Genomic DNA, 20,386 nt, shown 5'->3' with positions numbered 1-20,386 from the left:
GCCCAGTATTATTGTGATGATTCTCACAAATTTGTTATTTATATGGTTCGTATTTGATCCCATGTAAGACTATCTTCAAATTACGGCACTCTTGTTTCAATGTGCTACAGGTATGGGTGCATACACATTTGTATTATGCAGTGGAACATGCTTCTCTTTGATGAATCAATGAACAGTCCATTCCACTCGTTAGGTTTATAACATCCACGTTTGAAGTGATTCATCCAACAATATCATTATAGTAACCTAAGGAAAATTCTTCATCGTTAGAAAAATATTCCTTATTTCTGTAGTGATAGTAAAAAGCTTCCACTTTTCCGGCTTGACTAGTATTTTTTTTAGCCAAGATATTAGGAACTCTGCTCCATTCTCTGCCAGGCTCAAATCTGGAACATTATTATTTTTTTTGTGATTTGGTTCCTGTCTTTTTCACAACGTGATTTGGAAGATATTCGTCATCACTAGTGTCACTAGCAATATCAGTCATAGTTTCATTGCCACCAAATTTCCTCCTTTTTTAATAGCTTGGTGAAACCTTTCTCTCTGCTTAAACCCAATCAAATTTTTCGCTTAGGTTTAAAACCAAAAAATTTGTATAAGCATCTTTCGTATGTTGATCGATCTTTTTCTATTAGAAAGTATTTAATAGACCTGATCGGTTTAAACGGACATCAGATTCGGATTCAACGACCCCAAAAAAGTATAGACATGTAAGTTTACTTTGTTTTCAGTTGATTCTCCGCATTTGACCTTGAACTAACCTCAGCCCAGATCTGATTGAGTCAAACGGACATCACATTCGGATTCGGAGACTACAGAAACTTATAGATATGTAGATTTACTTTGTTGGCAATCGATTCTCTACATTTGACCCTGAACTGATTCGGATTCGGCGACATCAAAAATGTATACCTAGATACGTAGGTTTAGTTTGTTGACAATTGATTTTCTACATTTGACCTTGAACTGACCTTAAACCAGAGCTAATCCTATCAATCGGTTACCGGATTCGGATTCAGAGACCCCAAAACCATATGGATGCCATGGTCTTGTCTTTCGGACCTGCCACTTTTTTTTTGTGGGGCTGTGAATTTGGGCAGGACATATTCCGAAAATTCCGTCCTATGCATTCTGACAACAATTCAATTATACAAAAACTTTACTTAGGTTTTGAAAAATTTTTGTTTTTCTTTTTTTAATCTTTTATTTTCATAACTAAAATAACATTTCCGATCTTGCTGTTTCACCATCATCATCTAATCGGTATTTTGCTCAATATTGGGAATATTTAGTTAATAATAATTTAGATATTTAATAATAATAATATTAGTAGGTAAATATTTTCAAAAATATGGTATTTTCAGTAATTAATCATCGCAATTTACTTCTATAATTGGTTTAATAGCGTACATTATCTGTAAAATACAAAAAAATTTTTTTACTTCGAAAAAAATAGAATAAAAAGATCCCACTGTGGAACCTGTCTCATAAATTTGCATATTGAAAGACGATTTTTTGAGAATTTTTCGAAGAAAAAAAATGCTACCGTTTTTGGTTTAAAAATGTATTTTTATATTTTTTTTTTATAAAACTACATCTCAAATTAAACAAATTGATAAAAAAGGTTATGATATTTTGATTTTTGGCCAAGGTATAGGTATTTGAAAATTGTTTACCCAAAATATTCAAATGTTCATAACATCTTGAGGGGTTGAAATAAAAATTTGAAAAAATTCATAAAAGCTACTAAATAATAACAAAAAATCAAGACGATAAAATACATTAAAATAAACAAAAAATCTTATATGACATGGGTCCTAAACTGAACCATTTCCGAGAAAATAATTATTAAAATCTCCAACTTGATGTACAAAAGTTTGATTAATTAAGAAATATTGACATAACTGCGTGCATAGAACACCATAAAATACAATGTTTATCACTTTTTTTAACTTCTTTATGCTTAATTCTAAAAAATAATTAGCGTTGTAATAAATTTAAAATTCGATAACATTCATATCGAGCAATGTGACAACGGCGCGGCGGATAACGCGAGGTACTAATTGTAAGCTGTCCAGCAATACGCAATTCAGTTGGTGTTGGTTTCTGGAATTGGACGGTGTCGGAGTGTTTTTTGCGTACCACTATTTTGTTTTCTTGAGGTGTTTTCTAGCGAGTACGCGAGAATCGGATTCGAAGGTGTCGTGTGTGCATCGAAAATACATACATACATAATTCGAGCTAAAATTGAAGGACAGCACTATCTTAGTACCGCAAAATCGATACATTTTATTTTTATTTATTTAAAAACTGGAAAACAATTGTTTTGGAATTTACTAAATGTTTCACAATAATAGTTGTTTACATTTTCTCCGTAGGACAAGTCTGTATAGCGCTGTTGTCACGTTGTGATGAAACTCCCCAATATTAATACTCGCTGTATTTTGAAAACTGATAATCTTACGCCCCTGTAATATACAATTTTTTTGTTCATTTATGATTACTCTATCTTATGCTGAAATTATGGCAGTCATACTTCTTACACCCTGTATACAGTAAATTAACGAAAAACCTAAATCACTTACCTACCTATTTTTTCATGGAACGTGGGAAAATTTGAATTCTCTTTTGGAAATACTAAAAAAAGTACCAGTGAACTTATTGCTTGCTATGCTAGAATACTCATAACTTTTTGTGGCACTGTACGTATGTTGTCCTTCAAACTTTTTGCTCGGACTACACATGTTACATGTTGTCAGTAAAATCGAGACGACATTTGTTATGCCTTGGATTAACCGTTGAAAACATTAATCCGCAGTATATTGTTTCACTTATTACAATTAAGAACTTGGTACTTCTGCTGCTGATTACTGATAACTACTCTATTTTTATATCATGGTATAATCTATGTTTAATCCTCGAATGTAAATATCAAATAATCTGAATGTATTGATAGAAATCTAACCCCAGATTTAGGTTCTAATATATATGCTACAATAAGTTTAGGTTGCAGTGTTAGTGGAAACTTCATTTTAGAAAGTGAGTAGTTGCTGTGTATATATATTTTCTCGAATTAAAACATTTATTAAACTTATTAGCATTATCGTTTCAGGAAAGATGAAGTTTCTTTTTGCCCTACTTGCTTTGGCTGTAAGTCTTTCTTCGGCTGAAAAACTCAGGTTCGACAATTTCAGGGTCTACAGATTGATTCCTAAAGATGAGGAGACCCTCAATATCCTTAAAGAACTGGAGGACACAGAAGAGACTTCTGAGTATAATTTTTGGAGTCCTCCTCTCAAAGTAGGCGGGGAAGTAGATCTTATGGTACCTCCTTATCGGATTGACGAGATAGAAAATATGGCAAAAACCAGAGGGATGAATGCTAGTGTATTTATAGAGAACGTACAAGAACTCATCGATGAAGAAGGTCTTAGACCAGAATCAAGGGCAGGAAGCTTCGGTTGGACTAGCTATCATACTCTTGCAGAGGTAATATTATGAATTTAAACTGGGAATACATTAGTGTAATATTTAAAATGTTTAAGAAGGTGATGAGTAATTTTCATAGATATTGTATAAGATGTGAGATTTATTCATCTCTAAAAACTACAATGCGTGACTAAACACAAAAAGAAGTGGTTTGTTCTTTTGACCAGATTGGCATTGGTAAGTGTTCGGACCCAATGAAGCCAGTTTGGTACCAGAACCCACCATTTTAGAGAAAAATGTCTCACAAATCCTCAAAAAATGAGTGATTTGCAAAATATGTTTAAGCATTGTAACGTTCTGGTGTGTATACTAGATTCCATCTCCAAATCCATATTTTCAGACCCGCTTAAAACGAATTTGTCAGTTTGACATCAACACCTACCATATTCGAGAAAATGCCCCATCAAATCATATAAAAGGTTGTTTCTTGAATGTACCAAGGAGATATAGATACGATTTAGAGTAAATGTTCTGCAGTTTTCATTTAATTAACCAGTTTGCTTATAGCAAACTCTTTTCTCTTCAAAAGATCTATATATCTTCTTTTTCTCGTTTTTTTTTTATCTAACTTTACATTTTCTTTTCAACCATCCAACAGTAGTCAGCTATCATATACATGTTCCACTTAAATACATACATACATACATACTTTTTTTTCACTTTCTCTAAACCTTCTCAGTTTCACACATTTTTAATACAAAAACTTCATCACGCAATATAATCTATGAATTTGTGATCAGTCGAATATACTCTCCTTCAATTTAGCATAGCTGATTTAGGAAAATTCAGACCCCAGATACCAGTAACAATGCCCTTCTTCACCTAAAAGCCTTAACGCATTGTTGTTTTGTTAGTCCAAGTCTTATGTATACTGGAGGAAGCATGGATCTAGCAAAGGCGTTTGAGTAATATAGAAAGGTCCTGGATTCATATTTCGGTTAGACCAAATTCTTCGCTCATAGTGATTTCTACTGGCCCATAGTCACAGACAACAGGATATTTAGAAAATCCTTATTGTTGTACTAAGATAATAGTAATGATTTTGAAATCTCTATACAGGGTGGTCCTTAAGTAATTGTACATAGTATGGTAGATTTGTGACTTTAAAATATTACGATTTGAGCCAACTTGCCTTAATAAAATATTGATAATAAGAAAGATACAGGGTGTTAAAAGTGAAATTTCAAAATTTGTTTTTCGCGATAACTTGAACGTTTTTGGACATTTATACAAAAAAAAAAAATTAACTGGGGATTTTTTGGTATGAGAAATCATAATTTAGTATCTAATTTAATGCATCTTTTAGAGGGCGCCACATAAGCCACATGTGTGGCTAAACGCTAAACTTTTTTGCCCATCAAGGTAGCGCTCTTTTGGGGAAAAAATATTAAAGGCACGGCATTGTAAGAACAAAAATGTATACTTGTTAACAACCTCTAAAATTAAGGGTTTTCGAGATAATCGAATTTTAAAAATCGGCTGCATAATTCTTTTTTAATTCATTACGAGAAATATTAACGTAGAAGTCGTATACGCTTATCATGTTTTTACATCAACAGGATGAATATTAACGTAATAGTAGAAGTTGACATCAAAAATTAAAAAATTTTAAAAATTAAAAAAATCAAATAAAAGGAGTTAAATTATAACTTTAATAATCATAATTAGAAATGAATTTTACACATATTAAGAAAAGAAAAACTAAGCTAACTAACATTACAAGTTTAGTTATGTCAAAGTAAGTGCTCGATATGTCCACCATTCTCTTCGATGCATTTATCCATACGTTCCGTAAAAGATGGCCTCATAAATAACATGATTGGTCCAAAAGAAACTGCAGTTGCATTTATTTCTTCCCAAAGTTGGTTGCGAGTATTTATGGGACTTTTATAAACAAGTTGTTTCATTGCGCCCCATACGCCAAAATCGAGAGGGTTCAAGTCTGGGCTATGTGCTGGCCAAGGGAAATGACTACCACGACCAATTCAGCGTTCAGGAAAGTTGGTATTTAAATATGTTCTGACTTCTCTCATATAATGAGGAAGTGCACATATTTTGCCTGTTTAGTGGCAATTCTTCCAAAAGATCGATGAAGTCATTTTGTAAAAAATTTAAGTAGTTCTCACCATTCAAAGTATGCGGGAAATCGTATGGCCCTAAAAAATGGTCACCAATGATCCCACACCATACATTTATTTTGAATTCGTGTTGAAAATGTATTTCTCTTTTACAATGAGGATTTTCAATTTCCCAGATATGATTATTTCTTAAATTAAAAATACCACGGCGGCTAAATGTTGCCTGGTCCGTAAATAATATTCTATTATTTACGGGGGTCAACATTTTGCCTATTTCGGATATCACTTGCAAATTCGTATCTTTAATGGTAGATCTGCTGGCAATAAATTTTGCACAGGCGTAAAATGGTAGGGGTGATATTTATCGAGGTTTAGTCTTTTTAAAATTGAAGTTTTACTGATTCCTAAAGCTGAAGATAACCTTCATGTACTAACTTGAAGATCATCTGTAGTGTGAACCAATTTCATCTTCTTGATCAGGCGTAATGATTTTCGGTCGGCCTAAATTATCACGTTTAGGACGAAATGAACCACTTTCGCCTAAATTCCTAAATATATTTTCAAATGTTTGGTGATTAGGTTGCAGCCTATTTGGATATCTTCTGAAATATTTTCATTTAGCAGCACGTCCGTTCAAATATTGCTGGCAGTAAATAGTAACCATATCTCTCATTCCTGTATTAGAAAAATTATTGTCTCGGCATACCTCATCTGAAGAAAAATGTTTCCGAAAACTTGTTTTACGTGATATACAGAAGATTTCTAGCTAAATATGCAGCTCCGTATTTCGGTAAACCTAGGTTAAAAATATGATCATTTAACTCACTTTGGTTAATCGTTTACAGATATATCTTTCCATCCCACTTATTTCACTATCATAGTCTCCCTTTTAGTACTCCTGGTCGTTCTCGTCCTCTGAAAAGTTTTCTTCCTTTTCAACTTCATTTTCAGTAGTTCTTCGAGGCACTATGTCATCTACTTCTATAGATTCCATCTTTCGCATATACAGTTTGTAAGAATTTTGACTGCTATTACTTCAGCATGAGATAGAGTAATCATAAATGAACAAAAAAGTTGTATATTACAGGGGCGTAAGATTAACAGTTTTCAAAATACAGCGAGTATTAATATTGGGGAGTTTTATCAAAATAAAATGTATCGATTTTGTAGTACGGAGAGAGTGTTGTGCTAAAATTTTAGCTCGAATTTTAGTAATTATGAACCTCTTAAAACAGGAACTTGGCTTTTAATTAAATTATGAATTTGAAAAGTATGTAATTAAAGTACCCAAAGATTCACGTCATCCAAATAAACATACGTATAGGTAAAGTAAAATTCAGTTTTTTTTAAATGCGCAAGTACAAAACAAACTACAACATATGCTCAAAATTCCACCACCATTTTCGATGCACACACGGCACCTCCGAATCTAATATTCGCGCACTCGCTGGAAAACACCTCAAGAAAAGAGAATAGTGGTACGCAAAAAACACTCAGACACGGTCCAATTCCAGATACCAACTGAATTGCGTATTGCTGGACAGATGACAGCTTAGTACCTCGTGTTATTCGCCGCCCCGTTGTCACATTGCTCGATATGAATTTTATCGAATTTTAAAATTTATTACAACGCTGATTATTCTTTAGAATTAACATAAAGAAGTTCAAAAAAGTGATAAACATTGCATTTTATGGCATTCTATGCACGTAGTTATGTCAATATTTCTTAATTAATCGAACTTTTGTACATCAAGTTAGAGATTTTGATTTTTTGGCAATCAAACTTCTAACACCCTGTACAAAGAAACAAATTCGAAGAACAATATTGGCAAATAACTCATTTTTTGAAGATATGGGAGCATTTTCTCGAATACGGTGGGTGCTGGTGTCAAAACTGATTTCAGATTCATGTTCAGTGAGACTGAAAGCATAATAAAACAGGGCCTGATAAAAAAGACAGACCACAATTTTTTTGTGCACCAGCAATATAGAAACAATATGGTAGATACGTTAATTTATGATTGTAATCAATTTTCAGTACAACAGCTTCCTCAGATCTTTAGCCACAAGATTTCCCAGAACTGTGACCCTCCTCCGAGGTGGTGTTTCCCACGAAGGACGTGAAATCCTTGGAGTTAAAGTATCCTTCAGTTCCGCTAATCAATATAACGCTGTCTTTCTGGAATCGTTAATTCACGCAAGAGAATGGTAATATATTTTTACATTTTATGAGATATCTGAAGTTGATTGTTATGAGTTTGTTTTGAGTATTCAAACTAAGGAAATCAAAAAGGAAAAGGGGATATTTGCCATACATGTACTTGAGATACATTCTACTGAAAATGATCACAGTCGTACTTTTTTAATTTTTAGATAAGACTTATCAGCATTAGATAATAATCTAATCCGCATCTACAGTCTTGTCATATTAGTGTATTTAAAAAAGTTTTATATTCACAATGTTTCATTTATAGTTCTTTTGATTTTTGATCAATATTTCGAAATGTGGAACTAATAAGTTTCCACTTGTGACAAGAGACTGGTATCCACCCTCAAATATAAGGCAGTCGTACAAGTATTAAAAAATAATTTTTGAAGCGCTCAAAGAATCATGCAACTTTTAAAGTAGGTCATTTTTTTCCCTCGCCCTCTTCAAATTTGACGCAAATAAGAGAATGTACAGTATTATTATTATTATCTAATAGTAACTAATATTAATTAATAATAATTAATTTATTAAAAATATTAGTAATGAGTAAAAATGAACGGAGATAAAATATTGTTCATCAAGTTTATCTGCTCTCCCTATAATATATAGACTATTAATACATTGTTTTTAAGGAGGTAAGTGGATTTTACCGTAAAAGTTGCTATGGACAACGGGAGGTAAGTGAGGTAACTTACCTCCCTAAGGAAGAAATCGATTTCGAGTTATAAATGCATATTTTATGAACAAATAAATAGAAATATTTGATGAACATTACATTTTATTAATTATTATGAATGAATATTTATAGTAATTGTACAGTTATTTCATTTAGTAACATTTATAAAATCTGGATAATTATTCTCCTCGCGTTTACTAATTGTCACATTTTTTTCAAAATGATTTGTCGCCTCCATTTGAGTCACCGTAGGCTCAATATTATCTAACTGATCCATTAAAACAACAAAATGCGACGTACTACTAGAACCTAGAGTTGAAGTGTCGTTGCAAAGGATCCTTTTGCCTATTTTATTTTTGTTACTTAAACTGTCAGCAGTATAACTTTCTGCAATTGTGACTGATTTCCAACCACCATGTCTCTTGATTGCTAATATATCAACTCCTGTATTAGCCAGTTACGTTGCCGATGTTCTTCGGAATGAATGGCCTGTATATGTTTAAGGATGTTCTATTTTCAAAAACTGTGTAATCTTATTAGGAATCAAAGAAAGGGTATGCTTGCCGACTGGTTGGTTATAACATCTATCTGCTTGATAGCGCATAAAATTAAATTTATAATTGTATTTCACGTGGATTCAAATTTGGGGAGAAACAGAAAAAAATTATACTTTTATTTGTTATACCTGCTGATGTTGCATTTTAAATTAAGTAAATTGTTTTTCAACCAAGAATTGTTTATTTAAGTGAAGTCATTATAACTGAAGATTATAATAATATACTAATTATAGTGTTTCGGGATTAATTAGTCAGATTTAAAATTTTATCCAATTAAATCATGTCATCTAATAGCAGAGATAGTCACTAACATTAGGAACCTCAAAAATGTATATCCTTCGAGAATGATTTTCTTCTAGGAAATACAATGAATATATTTGTCATTGTTATAGAAATTTTGCACATTTTCCAGACTATACCTCCTGCTTTCTCTAGCAAAATGTAAAAATTATATGCTAATGATTTTTTGATGTTATTTTGTGAAACGAATAGTACCAGAGTTATTTTAAATCATTGTCCAGATAGAGACTATTTACGAGGCGTATTCCCAAACTAAGGTCAGGTGATCAATATTTAACTGGTGGTAGGCCTGAAAAGTTTACGCATACTACCGACTGTTTAGGAAACTATTGCAGTCGGTGAGAGCTAATTGCAATGGCCGAGACAATCGTAGATCCCACCAGTTGTGAAGTGATTAGGTTTTTGCTGTCAAAAGGATCTTCCGCTGCTGAAATCCATCGTGAGTTATGCCTAAGTGTACGGATCTGAAATAATGAGTCACAAACAAGTTCGAAAATGGTGTGGAGAATTTCGAAATGGCCGCACAAATGTGCACGATGAATAGCGGAGTGGCAGGTCCAGTAATCGGACCGACGACATCGTTGATCAAGTGAACCAAATGTTGCTCGAACCTCAATTTACAGGATTGTCAACAGCTTGGATATTGGAAACGGTATGCGAGGTGGGTGCCATAAATGCTCACTGATCAGCAAAATGAGCAAAGAATGCGTAGTGCACAACAGTTTTTGGAGGGCTATATACAAGATGGATGATTTGTTCTCCACATTGTTACGGGCGACGAGACGTGGATATTGTAACGCAGTGGCGCCATTCCAGTTCACCCAAACCAAAAAAGTTTAGGCCATTTCCTTTCTCAAATCGAAAAATGATGGCTACCCTTCTTTTGGGACGAAAAGGGCGTCCTTTTGATTGATTTCATGGATCGTGGATCAACAATTACAATTACAGTTGAAGTATACTGTGAAATGCTTGCAAAACTGACACGTGCGATCCAAAATCGACGTCGCGGGAAGCTGTCGTCTGGCATAATTCTCTTTTACAACAACGCACGCCCTCACACCGCTGCCAAAACCAAGAAGAAGATTCAAGATTTTTGTTGGGAAATTTTTTATCACCCTATAACAGTGGCTGGGTGGACAATATTTAGAAACCACGATGAACTCAAGACTTGCGTCTTGCGTTACCACCTAGTTAAATGGGCTTATTTAGTAAATTTTCAAAAACGTTCGTATTTTATAAACACAAAGTATTGCTCATGATTAGGCGATCCTGAAAATTTCAACTCAATCCGTTGAGCGGTTTTCAAACTATATGATTTTTAAAATGCGATTATTTGTCTTTTCTAATAAAAATCACGACATTATCAGTCCTGAACGAGTGAAAATGCGAAGGTACGTTTTAATAACGTATAAAGCTTCTATAAAATACGTTTATGGCGAAAGTTTTGATGTTTTTGTACAATGAGAATAGTAAATAAGAATAAGGATTTTACGTTTAATTGGACGCTTCTTTTCAAAGATTTATCTAATCAAATGCAAAATTCTTATTACTATTCTTATTCCCATGGAAATTACATAAATCTGACTAATATCTTATAAATATATTAATAATATAATATTTATTATGTATTTTTATATAAATACTTACAATTAGTACCTAGTATTAGTATTTGTATAATATTCACATCACAAAAAAATCAACAATGAAGAACACTAACATAAGTGTAGTATTTCAAGAGGATATAAACGTATTTATTACTTAACTAAATTACCAGGGTAATTTTGTTGCTTTCAAAATAAGTAATTTTTTAAATGAAAGATATTAAAAAAAATCAAAGTAGAGACTATTGATTTTAGAACCACACGACAGAATTACGGAGACATTATTATTATTACTTTCTCAGGTGCCTTCAAACTAGTGCTCTCACACAGGGGAATAATACAATATTTGTAATTTTTTTTCTGTTCTGTGTCTTCCATATTGCTAACAAAATTCGGGGTCTTAATGTACTCAATCGAAACTTCACAGGCAACAAAAAACCCGACTACCCGACTGACTAACAATACACGCAAGCATGCAGCATAGGTTTCCCATGCGGTGACGTCACGACCGCCCGTTCAGAGGATACTCAGCGCGTCAGTTTATGATTTTTTTTAAATGACTTGTTCGCGATATAAAATTCTGTTTTTTTTTGCAGATAACCTTAAAATTGCAATAGATATGTAGTAAAATATTAAAGTCAATAAAAACATTTTCTCATGAGCTTATTTTTTTATGACCAAACGGACCTTAGTTTTGGAATACGCCTCTACAAATTCATGGAAATTTCCCTTTATTTTAAGATTAAGTTTAAACAGCCATACTAAATAAATGTATCCTTGATCAAAATAAACGCTTTTATAGATTATACGACTATTATAAAAACTGTTTTCATTGCAGGATTGCTGGCGCAGTCAACACTTATATTCTCAATGAAATAGTGACGAGTACCGACCCTGCTTTCCGTAGATTTGCTGAGAGGTACGATTGGTACGTTTTCCCCGTTTTTAACCCCGATGGATATTCCTTCACCCACACCAACGTAAGTTTACCCATACAAATCCTATATATCCACTTTATCCTTAAGATATGAAAAAAACTCAAGAGGTTTAAATATTTTACTTAGAAAGCGTCTATCCAAACCTATAAACGAATAGTCTTTGCAATGCCAAATTACTTTTTTATGGTTGAAACTACTTAGACCACGTCTAACTTCGATGCGGCTGTCTTTCAAGTTAACAGTTTCAATGGTTCATGGGTTAACTGCTTTATATCCAATTTTTGAAGGATCGTAGAATCCACAGACCGATTAAAATAACTCATTCAGGGGAAAAAAAAAGAAAATTGTTACCTGGACTTTTATAAGTGGAAATGGTAAAGGGGCTTGTAATAAACGAAAAAAAACATTAGTGCGTGAGCAGGGGTAGCGGGGAGGGGGGTAATCTGGGGGGTTGAGAAGTTGTGAAAAATTGTATTATTGGGATTTCTGGCGAAAGTTGACGTCAAACAAAAAAGTATCCAATACAAAAGTTGTAGATTATGCAAAAATCTATAACTTTTGTAGAGGCCACTTTTTAAGATAACCTCAAAATATCCGACAAAAATGCAAAAAACAGGTTTTTTCTGATTTGTCGTTTTTTATTTCTCATTTCCGCAAAAATAACTTAATATTGACGAAATTTGGTGAAAGTATACCTTTCTGTGTCTTAAAGAACCGCACATTTTTTTAGATAAAAAAATCAAGAAGTTTCCGAGATATTCATTTTTTCCGGTCTGAAACACTTTTTTCTCAAAGAAAAATCATCGTACAGAGTTCTGCCGGTGATCCTTTTTTTCGTTTTGACATATACTTTTTGGTGAAATAACAAAATCTGTAATCACAGTTCAAAAACATGCTCAAAAATGCAACAAAAAAATAAAAATGACTTGCAACCATAAATTTTTCAGTAATTGTTGATAATTTGTTTAAATTTTAAAAAATTCCAAAACTGATTACACCATTCAATTGTACGAAAAAAATACAAAAAAAAACTGTCTCGTTGTTTGATCCAAAACTTTATTTTTGTACAGTATTGCTATAAATATAAGTCGAATAGTGAAAAAATAAATTTCCGTAGGATCGATTAGTGTACTTATTTTTCTCTAATTTGATGAATTCATAGATATACAGTGTGTCTAAAATAATGATGGGATAGCATTAGCATTTAGGAAACTGTAAGAGATACGGGGTGGCTCAGATTACAAAAAAAGTTGTGTTCTTTGTACCTAACAATAGGTATGCCGTTTAGAAAGTTTTAAAATTCCGGGTAGTGTCGGAAATATCCGGAAAAACCCGAAATTTTGCTAGTCATTTTTAATTCTGAGTTAGATAATATTACTATTGTAATCGCTTAAAAAGTTTATAACTTGTTTTAAAATCATTTAAAATTTTTCCTGAGTACGGCTCTGAACACTATCAAAATATCTATTGGATATAGTCATAACAGTATGAAAGTCAATACCGCACAAAATATCGAACAACTATTAGCAATATTAATTAGAAATAATAAAACATTCATAAATTCGTATTATTTTTTTATTAGGTAAGTACTGTAGTATAACATACCCTGGTTCGATCAAAAAAAGAAAAATAAACGTAGTTGTGGCCAAAAATATATGATCGTCATAAGGAATACCTACGTTGTATACATCTACTTTTAATTGACCGATAGGCGCTGGCTACTAACTTTAAAGAGGGGATGTATGGTTTAATTTTATAAAACAAAAACAGAGTAAATACACCTAACCTTATTATTGTACAACAATTCAAATTAAACATGTGACAAAGAGAAAGAACAACAAAAACATAAACAACCATTTAACATAAAATGAGAGTGCCAGGCTCACCTATGTTAGAGCTCCTGTGGGGAAAGAGCATGACAGAGAAACCCACGATCGTTGCTCTAACCACCCAAATATAAATACAAAACAACCGCTAACAAAGGCCGACTCATTTAATGTGGCACTAAATGTCACCTCACTCGAATTTGACATACACACTTCCAAGTAAAACTGAAGAAGTTTGGTGTTAGTTAGCCGGCAGGGCCGGAAAAAACAATAACAATAATAATAGGTAATAATAACAATAATAATAGGTAATAATAACAATAATAATAATAGGTAATAATAACAACAATAATAATAGGTAATAATAACAACAATAATAATAGGTAATAATAACAACAATAATAATAGGTAATAATAACAACAATAATAATAGGTAATAATAACAACAATAATAATAGGTAATAATAACAACAATAATAATAGGTAATAATAACAACAATAATAATAGGTAATAATAACAACAATAATAATAGGTAATAATAACAACAATAATAATAGGTAATAATAACAACAATAATAATAGGTAATAATAACAACAATAATAATAGGTAATAATAACAACAATAATAATAGGTAATAATAACAACAATAATAATAGGTAATAATAACAACAATAATAATAGGTAATAATAACAACAATAATAATAGGTAATAATAACAACAATAATAATAGGTAATAATAACAACAATAATAATAGGTAATAATAACAACAATAATAATAGGTAATAATAACAACAATAATAATAGGTAATAATAACAACAATAATAATAGGTAATAATAACAACAATAATAATAGGTAATAATAACAACAATAATAATAGGTAATAATAACAACAATAATAATAGGTAATAATAACAACAATAATAATAGGTAATAATAACAACAATAATAATAGGTAATAATAACAACAATAATAATAGGTAATAATAACAACAATAATAATAGGTAATAATAACAACAATAATAATAGGTAATAATAACAACAATAATAATAGGTAATAATAACAACAATAATAATAGGTAATAATAACAACAATAATAATAGGTAATAATAACAACAATAATAATAGGTAATAATAACAACAATAATAATAGGTAATAATAACAACAATAATAATAGGTAATAATAACAACAATAATAATAGGTAATAATAACAACAATAATAATAGGTAATAATAACAACAATAATAATAGGTAATAATAACAACAATAATAATAGGTAATAATAACAACAATAATAATAGGTAATAATAACAACAATAATAATAGGTAATAATAACAACAATAATAATAGGTAATAATAACAACAATAATAATAGGTAATAATAACAACAATAATAATAGGTAATAATAACAACAATAATAATAGGTAATAATAACAACAATAATAATAGGTAATAATAACAACAATAATAATAGGTAATAATAACAACAATAATAATAGGTAATAATAACAACAATAATAATAGGTAATAATAACAACAATAATAATAGGTAATAATAACAACAATAATAATAGGTAATAATAACAACAATAATAATAGGTAATAATAACAACAATAATAATAGGTAATAATAACAACAATAATAATAGGTAATAATAACAACAATAATAATAGGTAATAATAACAACAATAATAATAGGTAATAATAACAACAATAATAATAGGTAATAATAACAACAATAATAATAGGTAATAATAACAACAATAATAATAGGTAATAATAACAACAATAATAATAGGTAATAATAACAACAATAATAATAGGTAATAATAACAACAATAATAATAGGTAATAATAACAACAATAATAATAGGTAATAATAACAACAATAATAATAGGTAATAATAACAACAATAATAATAGGTAATAATAACAACAATAATAATAGGTAATAATAACAACAATAATAATAGGTAATAATAACAACAATAATAATAGGTAATAATAACAACAATAATAATAGGTAATAATAACAACAATAATAATAGGTAATAATAACAACAATAATAATAGGTAATAATAACAACAATAATAATAGGTAATAATAACAACAATAATAATAGGTAATAATAACAACAATAATAATAGGTAATAATAACAACAATAATAATAGGTAATAATAACAACAATAATAATAGGTAATAATAACAACAATAATAATAGGTAATAATAACAACAATAATAATAGGTAATAATAACAACAATAATAATAGGTAATAATAACAACAATAATAATAGGTAATAATAACAACAATAATAATAGGTAATAATAACAACAATAATAATAGGTAATAATAACAACAATAATAATAGGTAATAATAACAACAATAATAATAGGTAATAATAACAACAATAATAATAGGTAATAATAACAACAATAATAATAGGTAATAATAACAACAATAATAATAGGTAATAATAACAACAATAATAATAGGTAATAATAACAACAATAATAATAGGTAATAATAACAACAATAATAATAGGTAATAATAACAACAATAATAATAGGTAATAATAACAACAATAATAATAGGTAATAATAACAACAATAATAATAGGTAATAATAACAACAATAATAATAGGTAATAATAACAACAATAATAATAGGTAATAATAACAACAATAATAATAGGTAATAATAACAACAATAATAATAGGTAATAATAACAACAATAATAATAGGTAATAATAACAACAATAATAATAGGTAATAATAACAACAATAATAATAGGTAATAATAACAACAATAATAATAGGTAATAATAACAACAATAATAATAGGTAATAATAACAACAATAATAATAGGTAATAATAACAACAATAATAATAGGTAATAATAACAACAATAATAATAGGTAATAATAACAACAATAATAATAGGTAATAATAACAACAATAATAATAGGTAATAATAACAACAATAATAATAGGTAATAATAACAACAATAATAATAGGTAATAATAACAACAATAATAATAGGTAATAATAACAACAATAATAATAGGTAATAATAACAACAATAATAATAGGTAATAATAACAACAATAATAATAGGTAATAATAACAACAATAATAATAGGTAATAATAACAACANTATGTATATTTTAACATGTAATAAATAATGAGCAATCCTTAATAATAATTGTAACAATTTTACGTTGGAAAAATATACGCCCCTAAGCATAAAGCAATGGAAGCTAAACATACAAAGAATTATTATCATGAAATATCTATAACCATCACAATCATAAGATTACATAGATCAATTAACAACAAAGTACTTAGAGAATTTTACCTGCTGATTAATACCGGTTAAACACTTTTAATTTTTCACTATTTTGTCACACTGCTCATGTATATTCACCGTACACCGATCGTCTTACTTTTCATTCTGCGCTCTTCTCACTTCCACTATCTAGGCTTCCTTTCAGAATCCCCACCTAAGCGCTTGTTTTTGTGCTTCCTTCTACCAACCGTCAATATTACGTTTTCATTATTGTGCAACACTCATGTAACAGGTGACGTCGAAGTTGATAAGATAAGTACGGTTTTGCACAGTACAACTTTTTAAATTATCGATTAAAAAAAATTGTTGGTTATTTTGTGCTGTATTGACTTTGATACTGTTATGACTTACTCTAATAGATATTTTGAAAGCGTTAAAAGCCGTACTCAGGAAAAAAATAAATAATTGCTAAAAACCTTTCTTTACAATAGTAATTTCATCTAATTCAGAATTAAAAATGACTAGACTTTGTCATGAAAATAGCAGAGACGTATTTAAATAAATTAACCTGATGATGGCCCCTTGAAGACGAAACGTCGGATTGCAAAAATGTTGACGCCATTGTATACAGCTAAAAAAGTGGCAATATAAATATGCAATTTATTTTAAAATTCATTTTCAAATAAAGCAAGAAAAAAATAAAACGGTTTTTGCAAAATGTTGGGTTTTCGATTTTCGCGTCAACAGTAAACTTTGCAGTTAATACTTTGTATTGCTGAAATCTCAAATCATCCGGAGATAATTTATCATTTGTGCATTTGTAATTCGACTTAGATGTTTATAGCAATACTGTACAAGAATAAAGTTTTGGGTCAAACAATGAGACACAGTTGTTTTTGTATTTTTTTTTTCGTAGAATTGAATGGTGTAATCAGTTTCTGATTTTTTTTACCAACAATTACTGAGAAATTCATTGTTGCTTGTCATTTTTAATTTTTTTTTGCATTTTTGGGCATGTTTTTGATTTTTTTATTTAACCAAAAAGTATACCTATGTCAAAACGAAAAAAATGATCACCGGCAGAACTCTGTACGATGAATTTTCTAAATAGAATTTTTCTTTGAAAAAAAGTGTTTTGGACCGGAAAAAATGAATATCTCGGAAACTTCTTGATTTTTTTTATCCCAATAAAATTGTGGTTATTTAAGACACAGAAACGTATACTTTCACCAAGTTACGTCAAACTTAAGTTATTTTTACGGAAATGAGAAATAAAAAACAAAAAATCAGAAAAAACCTGTCTTTCGCATTTTTCTCGGAAATTTTGAGGTTATCGTAAAAAGTGACCTCTATAAATGTTGTAGATTCGATACTTTTTTGTTTGACGTCAACTTTCGCCAGAAATCCCAAAGATACAATTTTTCACAATTTTTCAACCCCCCAAATCAACCCTCCGCCGCCCCTGCTCAAGCATTCTTTATTTAGGTTTATCTACCGTTATGACTAGTAATATAACGAGTCTGGATTTCAAAGAGTTTAATATTTAATTCTCGAAAGGAAGTTTATAAATATCATTACCTTTTAATTAATACGTGGGAACTAGGAAATGTTGTATGTTCAGAGAATGAATTTCAGGCACTTACCCTCTATTGCTTACGTAGAATGTATTCCAGTGGCTGGCTATACAGAGTAACACTGTAGTTGAGAGAAACAAAAGGAAACACCAAAACTTCCAAGAAGGGTTTTAATAACAATAAACAAAACAAACAAACAAAATAACAACACAACGGCTCGAACAACATTATTAATTAATGTATTGACACGCGACAGCGTACCGAGATTCAGGGAATGCGCGCTTCATAGCAAAATTTGGAAAAACCTTTATTAACTAGCCTGAGACTCTAAAACTAAGTCGACCACTCAATGTGCTTTCCCGAATTCGACACCTCGCTTCGACACGCCCATTTCTTGGGTCCAGAAGTTACTGCTCTTATCTTATTGGCGGGGACCTGAATATCGGGATGCTTTGATATAACTATACCATGTTAATAGTTATCTAATTGACTGATTTCACATTTAGCTAAATAATTTTGAGACTAAATTTACAAATAACCCTGGCCTTCCTCTAGTGACCTCGTACCGCACGCGATACGAGACGGGTTGGTCAAACTTATCATTCTACTGTTCTGCAGCTGGGACAAGAGCCCGTCTGAAAAACCAGCTTATCATATATCTTTCTTTTCCAATCATTATCAATTTAACAATTTAATTTAATTCTAATTCGGAACCTTTACGTCTCTCTCGTGTTTTCGCGCGTTATTACCGATATGGGTTTCTTTATTATGCCCCAACATAGGTTGGCGCCTCCCGGACGCGACAGATGACTGTCACATGGCCCCGATTCTAAGTGAAATTGTTAAAAAAATATTGCTGAATTTTTCCGAAGGACGACGCTACACCCACTTGAGAGCCCTCAACTTTCGACAATTGGTGTCGACTGAAATATTTTACTTTTTGGCCCATCCGTTCCCAGAACTAATAAATAAATTACTACGCGTCCTGGCTTTTGTTAAAATATACATTTTTGTTTTCACGCGAAGAACCTGATAGTTTGTCGCAACATTACTGTTACATCCTATCTAGGAAAAACTGTAAACAATCTTCTTTCCAGAACCGTATGTGGCGTAAAACCAGGGTGCCTTACTCAGGTAATTGTTTCGGTGCCGATCCAAACCGTAACTGGGGGTACTTTTGGAACAGTGGCGGTGCCAGTGCTCAACCTTGCGCAGAAACGTACCGCGGGCCATTCGCTTTTTCGGAACCCTCTACCAGATCCATGTCTCAGTTCATTGCCACCATTGCCGATAGACTTGTAGCCTACATCAGCTTCCACTCATTCTCCCAGATGCTGCTTATCCCTTACGGATTCACCACCGCGCATTTGGACAACTACGCCTTGACAGTAAGTACTGCGAAGTTACTATTTGTTGACTCGTGACTCCTAATCAATCTTTATTTCAGCACGCAATTGGACTCAGAGCAGCTGCTTCATTGGCGAGACGTTTCGGAACGAGATACGTTGTTGGAAATGTTGCTGAAACTATTTGTAAGTTTCTTCATACTTTAAAACAATCCATATAGGATTTATCTCTGTAATAATTTAGTTAAGGTGGCCATATCCCTGGCCGAGAAATGGTGAAATTTCTGGCATTTTTAGGTACCGAAATCTTGAAAAGTAGAACGTGTAGAACAAAAGTAAGCACAAAAATAAAATCCTTGATGTTTTGTTTATTCATTGTTACCATTTAAATTTACCCAAATAAAATAATAACTAAAAAAAGGCGTTTGTAAAACATGCGTTTTCTGTTTTCCTAACCCCACATTTTAAGAATTATTTTCACGTACT

At 30.9% G+C, this 20,386-nt stretch overlaps 1 protein-coding gene across 1 annotated transcript in view; it reads left to right on the top strand.

Moving 5' to 3' along the window:
- Positions 1-2,949: 2,949 nt before the first annotated feature.
- The window catches only part of LOC108912307 (zinc carboxypeptidase), a 26,760-nt gene continuing 9,323 nt past the window's right edge, over positions 2,950-20,386 (top strand). Inside the window, exons 1-6 of the mRNA XM_018717517.1 lie at positions 2,950-3,039; positions 3,113-3,489; positions 7,606-7,775; positions 11,749-11,890; positions 19,652-19,942; positions 20,002-20,086. Coding sequence (XP_018573033.1) covers positions 3,118-3,489; positions 7,606-7,775; positions 11,749-11,890; positions 19,652-19,942; positions 20,002-20,086 — 1,060 coding nt within the window. The 5' untranslated portion in view covers positions 2,950-3,039; positions 3,113-3,117. The remainder of the gene's footprint in view (positions 3,040-3,112; positions 3,490-7,605; positions 7,776-11,748; positions 11,891-19,651; positions 19,943-20,001; positions 20,087-20,386) is intronic.

This window comes from Anoplophora glabripennis, unplaced genomic scaffold, assembly GCF_000390285.2.
Source record: "Anoplophora glabripennis isolate ALB-LARVAE unplaced genomic scaffold, Agla_2.0 scaffold569, whole genome shotgun sequence".
NCBI classification, from domain to species: domain Eukaryota; kingdom Metazoa; phylum Arthropoda; class Insecta; order Coleoptera; family Cerambycidae; genus Anoplophora; species Anoplophora glabripennis.
Note: the sequence above shows the minus strand (reverse complement) of the source record. Positions and strands in the feature narration are given on the sequence as shown.